This window comes from Crinia signifera, chromosome 6 (assembly GCF_055691185.1).
Source record: "Crinia signifera chromosome 6, ASM5569118v1, whole genome shotgun sequence".
Classification (NCBI taxonomy): Eukaryota; Metazoa; Chordata; class Amphibia; order Anura; family Myobatrachidae; genus Crinia; species Crinia signifera.
Window position 1 is genome coordinate 159,065,335 of NC_139222.1, and position 9,879 is coordinate 159,075,213.

The 9,879-nt window shown below is 42.5% G+C and overlaps 1 protein-coding gene across 2 annotated transcripts in view; it reads left to right on the forward strand.

Annotated features, from left to right (window-relative positions):
- Positions 1 to 9,701, forward strand: part of VSTM2L (V-set and transmembrane domain containing 2 like) — a 52,102-nt gene extending 42,401 nt beyond the window's left edge. Inside the window, exons 3-4 of one of the 2 annotated variants that reach the window (XM_083147802.1) lie at positions 3,735 to 3,779; positions 7,652 to 9,701. In XM_083147802.1, the coding sequence (XP_083003928.1) occupies positions 3,735 to 3,779; positions 7,652 to 7,924 (318 nt within the window). In that variant the 3' untranslated portion in view covers positions 7,925 to 9,701. Of the gene's footprint in view, positions 1 to 3,731; positions 3,780 to 7,651 lie in introns of both variants that reach the window. The other variant, XM_083147800.1, reaches the window with a different exon arrangement.
- Positions 9,702 to 9,879: the final 178 nt, after the last annotated feature.

Below are 9,879 nucleotides of genomic sequence, written 5' to 3' on the forward strand. Positions count from 1 at the left end.
CAGGGTAAATACTGGCTGCTATATTTTTACACTGCAATATAGATTTCACTTTGAAGTAAAACCCCACCAAATCTAATTCTCTCTGCACAAGTTACATCTGCCCGACCTGCAATACACATGGTTTTGTCCATCTAAGAAGGATTTTGTCAGAAAGAGTGAACTAGAATAAGGCCCTAAGTATCAAAAAAGGTTGATATTACCTGAAGCATAAAAAAAAAAAAAAAGAGTAAGACTAGATGGGCCAAGTGCTTCTTATGTTTCGTACAACCCTTACTACCAATGTATAATCCCCAGAACAACTCTATGCTCCAGAACAAACCATCTCCAAGCTCCGGTATAGAGTGCCCAGTACAAAGACAGTAAGTACAGCTGCCAGTTGCAGTGTAGTCTCCAGTACAAAAATAGCATATAGAGCCGCCAGTTCCAGTGTACATTCTCTCGTATAAGGCTTGGAAGTACAGCTCACAGTTCCATTGTACATTCTCCAGTATAAGGCTAGGAAGTACAGCCGCCAGTTGCAATGTACATTCTCTAGTATAAGGCTTGGAAGTACAGCTGCCAGTTCCAGTGTACATTCTCTAATATAAGGCTTGGAAGTACAGTTCCATTGTACATTCTCCAGTACAAGGCTAGGAAGTACAGCCGCCAGTTCCAGTGTACATTCTCTAGTATAAGGCTTGGAAGTACAGCTGCCAGTTCCATTGTACATTCTCCAGTATAAGGCTAGGAAGTACAGCTGCCAGTTCCAGTGTACATTCTCCAGTATAAGGCTAGGAAGTACAGCCGCCAGTTCCAGTGTACATTCTCTAGTATAAGGCTTGGAAGTACTGCTGCCAGTTCTATTGTACATTCTCCAGTATAAGGCTAGGAAGTACAGCTGCCAGTTCCAGTGTACATTCTCCAGTATAAGGCTTGGAAGTACAGCTGCCAGTTCCAGTATACATTCTCTAGTATAAGGCTTGGAAGTACAGCTGCCAGTTCCATTGTACATTCTCCAGTATAAGGCTAGGAAGTACAGCCGCCAGTTCCAATGTACATTCTCTAGTATAAGGCTAGGAAGTACAGCTGCCAGTTCCAGTGTACATTCTCGAGTATAAGGCTAGGAAGTACAGCCGCCAGTTCCAGTGTACATTCTCTAGTATAAGGCTTGGAAGTACAGCCGCCAGTTCCATTGTACATTCTCCAGTATAAGGCTAGGAAGTACAGCTGCCAGTTCCAGTGTACATTCTCTAGTATAAGGCTTGGAAGTACAGCCGCCAGTTCCAGTGTACATTCTCCAGTATAAAGCTAGGAAGTACAGCCGCCAGTGTACAGTCCCCTTTGCACAGCCACCTAATAATTATTAATTTATACACATAATTCTACTAAATTTTTCTTGCACCTTCTAAATGATAGCTAAAATTTGATTGGTTGCTAAGGGCAACATCTTCGCTTCTATAAACCCACACTATATAATTTTACCCACTACAGTACTTTATCGGTGTGCTGGTTTTAACTTCCTCCTGTATAGGAAAAGACACTGACATTTGGTGCATTGATCACTTTTAGCCAAGTTTTCTACAGAAGGCATTTCACAGTGCTATACGCTACACCGCCACTCTTCCTTTCCAGTGATAATGTCTCTTTAATGACTAAGTCATAAATATTCATTTTCTAATCTCCTTACAGCTAGGTTCCCATTTCTTCTCCTGTCTCTCTGTGTGTGTAACCATGTGCTTGGATAACACAGCCAGTAATAGAAACCCTGTACTGGGGATTTTAATGAGAGAGACGCTGTCTCAGCAGGGTCCAGATACATATCGTTAACTCAAACTGCAATTAATCTGAGAAGGATAGAGGAACAGAGGGTGCACTAAGGAGTGATGACAGGATTTGCAGACCAGACCTGTCACATGGTTAGTTTGGTAGGACATTTTCACCAGGTTGGCCAACCATAGTACAATCTATGTGCATATTAATTATCATAATACACACTGCTATCTGTAGAGACGTGATAAGCGATGATGACAAAACTATGATGAAATAACCATCATACATGTGCTTTCCTAATTATATGTTTAGCGTAATACACCAAAGTCACACCTGCTTTTAAAGGACACACAGTGGGGCCAATTCAGGATCGCTCGTTGTGATCTGAATTCGGTCCCTGCCCCGATGGTCGGGGGTTTGCAAACCCTGGCAGCGAATGGCTTTGGGGAGTTACACACTTGGGGACGGTGGCGTGGAGTTGGCGGTAGCAATCAAACGCCCAGCAATTTATGAGCATCCCCATAAAAATACTGGGTGTCCCGTGTAGAAGCAGGTGGGCGGGCGGCTGACATCAAATTACGTCAGCGCCCGTCCCGTCTTTGGCAAACAGCGATGGAAATAAAAGTCAGTATAGGCTGACTTTTGTTACCAAAGGGGAGAGATACCAGATTAATAACAGCAATGCACTGTAAAATATACACCATAGTCCTATGCGGTATAAAATATAGTTCAAGTGCACAACCTGATCCCTAGAGGAGGAGGTGGGCCCTCAGACAGTGGGGTCCACAGTGGTTTTTCCCTTTGCCTCTGTGGGCCAGTTCAGCCCTGCAGGGCACTTCCTGCTGCATTACCACATGTGTGTTTCATGTGGTAATACTCCCGCCAACCACATCTGAATTAGGCCCCGTGTCTGTGGTGGCATTAACAAAACATTTAGTCCAATTGCTGACAGGTATGATTCAAGGTGATTGTAAAATGCAAATGTTCCACTAAACAAAAGGCAGTATATGATAACCATAAACCTGCCAATCTCACAATGAAGGCAAATCAATAGAATCACTAAACCTAAAATACATTGTTGACTATTTAAAGTCAAATAAAGTAAGAACCAAAGCCACATGGATTTGCTGCTGGGATATCATGTCAAAGAAATTTACTAGATATATGTTGAGTCAATAATTGAAGTGACAACGTGGCTTTTTCGATGTTGGCAATGCATTTGCTATCCCACAATAATTTCATTCAGAAACTGATATTTCTCGAATTGTACTCAAATATATTAGAATGTATGTATACAGTAGATGTTGGCTAAAGGAAAGGAGGAAGTGGGACTGGGGCAAAGCTTTATGCAAGTCCATTTAGCGGGCAGAGGTGCCAACACTATCTGCAGTAGTGGGTTGATGTTAGCTGAACTATGCAGATAAAAAGCAAATCTTATGTTTTCTCGGGTGCCGGACGGCTCCCCGACAGTCGGGATTCCGACAGTCATTCCTCCAACGTCGGAATCTCGACTGCTCCCTCGTGGGGGTCCACGACCCCCATAGAGGGAGAATGAAATAGGTGGTGCCCGCAAGGGGCTTTATTGCGCTCCCCACGCTGTGCAGTCGGGTTTCCGACGTCTGACTAATGACTGTCGGAATCCCGACTGTCGATCTAATATACCAAACCCATTTTCTCTAAAACTATGTTTTTGTCACTTTCCTATATTGTTATCATTGAAATGACCTCTTTTCGCTTTTACCTATTCACAGAGAACAGGGGAAAGAGGCAATTGGACAGATCATTTTTACCTGCACTAAAACAATAAGGATAAGAAAAAAGATAATGGTGCTAGAAGAGAGCTAGAAAGTGCCATCTTCTACTTATCTAGGTGCTTTAGAGCCACAGCTGGACCAGTATCCAATAATAGAGAGATGGGGCCTGCTTACTGACAATTTTGCCACTGTCATGTCTTAAAGCTGTGTCTTTCTTTTGTTGTACAGCAGAAATCTCTTCCGGGGACCCCTGAGAAAGGAGCCACTAAGATAAGTGTGAGTAACAATGACAGCGCTATAGTCCAGACATAGTGGTGCGTAACCAGGGAGCTACCTGTGATGTGTGAGCACTTTGTTATGTAGCGAAGCACTTGGACAATGAAAGCGCTAAATTTTGCATCACGGGGTGGGACCCAGCATGCACAGAAGCTTTTCCCTGTACTTGGCAGCCCCCCTGCAGCCTATCCTCATGGGTTCTAGTTTTGTGAATCCTTTAACCAAAAGCTGAATCGGGCCCTTAATTAGTAAATGACTTGTTTGGTTAGATCTGTTTGACTGCATATAAAGATTAGTATCATAATCACTGCACCAAGCGCTATTTCTACTGATACCCCTTTTACATCAAGCTTTTTACCAGAGTGTTGGGTTAACCCGGGTCACGGCTCGGTGTAAAAGGGTTAACCTGGGTGCAATGACTCAGGAACACAACTCAAGTTGTTCCTCGATGGACCCGGGTTAAGTGGCAGTATAAACAGGTAACCCGGCTTCATCGGAACCCGGCTCCCATTTACAGCATACAATATCAGGAGCCAGAGCAGGAACCCGTGCTGGGGCTAATTCTGCTGCAGAGAGGACTTCCATTTACAGTGTTAATAATTCCAATCTGGGAATTACCCAGTCAGAGCTGCAGTGTAAAAGGGGGTGACCAAGGTCTGATCTGGTTTGGGACTGTGCCCCAAATCCTGCATTTAGGGTTATGACAGATGTCATTACAATGCGTACTGCTGGATGGACCACACCCATCATAAACTAGATGTTGCCTTGTTTGCTCAAACATCAAGTGGACATTGGAACTGAATTGTTTAGGGGGTGTGGGGGATTTGTGTGTTTGATTTCCCACTTATAGCTAGGATAATCGCTATCATTCCCTGATTAAATTGTGGTATTTCCTAAATACACCATTGTCTAGACCAGGGATGGGGAACCTTAGGCCCTCCAGCTGTTGAACTACACATCCCAGCATGCCCTGCAACAGTTTTAGTATGGCCACACTGCAAAACAGTAGCAGGGCATGCTGGGATGTGTAGTTCAACAACAGCTGGGGGGCCGAAGGTTCCCCATCCCTGGTCTAGACATTCCGACCTGTGTGCAGTATATATATATATCCCAGGATGCCAGTAAATGGCATATGTGCAGAGGGGGTATATTTTTCAGGTTAGTAAATAACCCTTAGTGCTTTCCATTAGTCTGACATCCATTTCAAGGTCCCAATAGTAATTGTGTTGTGGTTGCTGTTATAGTGACCATCGAGAACCAGCCTGTGATTAATTGTAGTTCGGTTCACTCTGGTTCTTATAGTCACAACTTGACTAATAATATAATGTTCAGGCCGGTGTATAAAACGAGCAAGTGTTTATATAGTTTCAGCCCCTGATACATCTTCCTGGAAACCATGATACTGAATAGGTCGTAATCCTGATTGTTCTTACAGAGCATCACTGGCGGGAAGTGACTGAGGCATGAAGGGCCCACCAGGGGAATGCACTACCGTAGTAAGGGCCCATACTTAGGGGTGGGGCTATTTTTATAGGGGGTGTGACCAGCTGGGGCTTGGCTGACCATTAGAGAGTACATGGTCAGGGCCAATGATAAATGCATATAGTAAATCTAATAATTGCATGATAATGTACAAGCCATGCACCGCAGAAAATACACCATAGCCCTGTGCAGTATAATATAATAACTGAATTATGTAAAATTAAAGTGCACATTCTGGAACCCGATCCCTACAGGGGGGGGTGGGCCCTCAGGCAGTGGGGCCAACCATGGTTTCCCCTGCACCTGTGTACCTGCTGGGTGACCTGCAAATGGATGGGAAACCTTTGGCCATCCAACTGTTGCTTAACTACATATCCCAACATGCCCTGCTACTGTTTTGCTATTTTGTGATGCTAAAACTTGCAGGGCATGCTGGGATGTGTAGTTCAACAACAGTTGGAGAGCTGAAGGTTTCCCATCCCTGCTGTAGTGCAATACTCTGCTTCATACACAGCACAAATGCGAATGTGGAACCATTTGAATTGATTATTTTCGTGTGGGTGGAAAACTTTTCCCCCCACTTTTTGCTTAGTGTCAATGCGTTACTGTGCTAAATGATTACTTAATAAAGTAACAAGCTGAGAGCTGCTGGCTGCTGCTCTTGAATGTCTACATAGAGTGGCTATAATATATACTCCTCACTTTTAGGATTTTGTTTTTATACATCGGGGAATGGAAGTGGCTTTTATCATGAATTCTTCCTGCTGTGCTGTACAAAATAATATGCCACCATGCCATGTCACATAACAAAACAACTCTAAAGCTATATATTAGTTGCATATAAAACATTTGTTCCTTTATTAACACTTTGCAGAAACACCTTAGTTGCTGTGAGTTAATTTGGGAATGTCCATACAAGCTTCACACATTCTAGTCATCTTGAGGCCCATCAGCTTGCAGATCATTGGTGTACAGCAAGTTTCAAAATATTGTCTATGTTCTACGATACTACATATTTGGTTAATACCTGGTCACTCTGAGCACTCCACTCCCTGCTGGTATACGAATCTCCCAAGATCGAGACTGCAGCAGGTTTTCTGAATTGATTTCCCTGTATCTTGCTTCATCCACTTTGCGCTCTATTTTGGTCCTAGAAGTAGACAAGCATCACGTATTGTTAAGCTCTCACTTCAATATTTCACAGTAGGGGTAGTTGCTTTCGGATTATGGGCCTGCTTTAGCTTTGTTATTAAAGCAAAAAAAAAAAAAAAAACATGCAGATGGGCAAAAAACATGTTTTACTGCAGGTGGGGCAGATATTATGGGGCCCATTTACTAACATTATTTTTACTCAAATTATATGATAAAGGGTTTTCATATTATTTTAGTTTCACCTGAATGTACTTCAGCTGGCGAATCACAGGGCTCACATGCAAATTCTGGGCTTCTGCACAGCTTTCTCTGATCCTAGGCAGAGCAAGCTGTGCAGGGCCAGAGCGATCAGCTGTTTGTGACCGATGAACAAACAGGATGATCAGTGTAAAAAAAAAAAAACACTCGTATCCCCAAGGTTCGGGGATCCCTGCTTTGGTGTGGACTGCGTGTCTCCAGGCCTCTACTGCGCTGTGACCTTTGGTGCAGTAAAGTGATGCTGCAAAGCGACAGGTCACTTTGCAGCATCGGTGGTCAAAGGAGAAGGAAGACCGGCAGACCTGCAGAAGCCGATCCCTGGGGGTTGGTGAGTATTAATAAGCGGAGGAGGTTGTTGCCGGTATTGGCGGCGATAGCACATGTGCAGTTCAGCATCAGGGTATTTCTCGTGAAAAATACCCCAATAGTGCTGCAAAGACCCATCACAAGGACAGTGCTTTATCTGTGCAATGTATTAAATTATCGCATTGTGAGTTTTGGCCGCTATTATCACATCACATGATAAATGGGCCTCAGAGTAGAGTTTGACTTGAGTGTTAAAACTGAAATCTAATTTGCACTGTAAAAACAAAGCTGTTTTAACATATGTGGGCTATATGTAAAAGCAGAGAGTATTTAACCTGCACAAAAACAATATAAATGCATTTGCTCCCTTTGCCAAACAATGTTTTGTACCACATGCTAATTTTTTGCTTTTTTAAAAGATCTACATTGATCAGTGTTAAGTTTCTCATTAATTCAATTTTAATTCCATGGGCCAAATATAACACTCCAAGATGGCATGGTTCTGGAAAGATAGTTATTAGAGTTGTCTATTAACGAATTGCTGCTTTAAACCTTAATGTATTTGACGGTAACTTTGTGTAAAATTCTTAATTGGAATCTGACTTTGGTGTAATAAGGGTATTTGTTACAAGGCCCTTTATATATATAACCTGACCTTTATCCTTTCTGTGTAGGTGGTAAAGGTTTTTGGCAGCAACATCTCACACAAGCTCCGCCTGTCTCATGTGAAGATCTCTGATGAAGGGACGTATGAATGCAGAGTGTTGGATTACAGTGATGGAAAAGGTCGTCAACACCGTGTCAAGGCCTTCCTGCGTGTTGAAGCAGAAACGGGCCGCCGTAGCACAATCTCTCACCGCCAGCAGGATACCAGCACTCACCGCCACTTTCAAGTCAAAGAGCTGAAAAAACGAGCAGCAGGACCCTGTGAGCAATGCCAGGTCTAGACTGTCTGCGGGATAATGTTGATATAACATTGATGTACAGTGGAGTGCATGAGAGGCTTCCCACCCTTCTCCATCTGAAAATTGTTGTCACCTCTCAAGCTGGAGTGGTCAATGGACAATAATGACTTTATTTACAAAATCCCATCATGTGATAACGTATCCCTTTTCTTTGTGAAGGAAATAGAGGGTAGTTGGACAGACTTATCTCCATGGACTAAGAGGGGTAGTCCTCTCCCATTGGCTACCTATCATAGCCAATGCAATGGTCTTCGCTATCATACTTCACATACATTTCATAACGCAGCCTGTTGAACTTGCTCATTTCATCCAAGTCCTTAGCATATTGGGAAGTAAATTCCCAGAATGCTGCGGTGGAGATGGCAACACTTAGGAAGTAGGTACAAGACAATTCCTCATAAGGAACTCATTTCATTGACTTGAACGCTTTTCAGTGTAATATTTGACAAGATTCATTAACATCCTGTGGTGGTCAAAGTAGTAACACTATCTAACCGAGTCTGTTCCTTTTCAACCTATAACCCAAGAAACTTGGATACCATTTGTGGTATTAATGCTTTTATTCTCTAGATGTGTAATATACTGTACATGTATTTCTCTAATTTAATGCCTTTCTGTCCGAAAATATGATTCTGCCAAACACAAGTGATATATATCAGACATACGCGTGTGCATTATTTTTATTTGATGTTGACGTAAGATCACCATCGGTAACTTTGCCTCGTTTGCTCCTAACATGCCTGGTCCTTCCATCTGTCACTGCTGCAGGCAGAATGTTAAATATGTGCCTAATTTCCTGCTTCTCATCTCAGCCACTTGTGTGAACATTAGAAGGTAAAGTGTGCATATGATGAACTACTATACATTGTAAGCTGGACTCTGCACCATGTCTACAGCAGAAGCTAACCCTGAGAGAACCTGAGGGATACTTTCTTACCCACCTACAATCCATCTTTCCATTATAAACACTTACAAAATAAGGCCTAGTAGCTGCATCTAATCAAAGAGTTGGTTTAATGTGTTTTCATTCAGAGATGTGCAACATCTGGGTCCATAATCACATTATTTTGTGATTCTTAAGCTATTTTACATCCCAGCACAAAGATACACTGGTAATTTTGGCAGTAAAAAAAACAAAAACATAAAACCTTTTGGAAAGCTCATGATTCTCAAAATAACCATTTTTGGGGGATATAGAACCATTTTAGGCCAGACATTCCTTAAAGGGACTGTACATGCTACTATTAAATATGTTGGGTCCAGGAACTGGCCCTCAAACTTGTCTGCACCCGTATACAACCATGCCCCTTTTGCCACCAATAAGTTGTGGAGATATAACAGGTTTGATAACAATCACCCTGCACCATGAATCTGTGCACTATATAGGGATGCTGAACAATACATTGTGTCAAAGAAAATGTGCTGATTCAGTGAAAATCTCTGACATTGTTAAATACAGTAGTAGCTGCCAAGAATTGTGACAGCTGTCATTTGCCATTTAACGGCTGCTGTAACTGGCACTATGGTTGGGTTACTATGTGTGTGCTTTAAATACTGCTTCCATACCTGTACATGATTCAGGATTACACACATGGGAAGCTTTTCTATCAATGCCATATTGTTTAAATGTGACTGAGGCAATTCTGTGTTGAGAAGCGGTCATGTTCTCTACTCACTAGGTGCGAGTGATTATTCTGGCTCCTTCCACAACACTTGATTCCTTTCTGGATGTAAATAAAGTTTATCGTTTGCCCAAGAACTAGTAGTGGAATCTGTTTGTATTAGCCGTTATCTCAAGCAGGAAATTCACAGTAATGTCAATGCCTCATTCACTGTATTTCAAAAGTGCTTTTACATACTTTAAAATATAGAAGGGGTCTTCTGGAGAAGCACTTCTGTTACAGCGCCTAATGCTGCAGTATATAGCATAAGCTTAC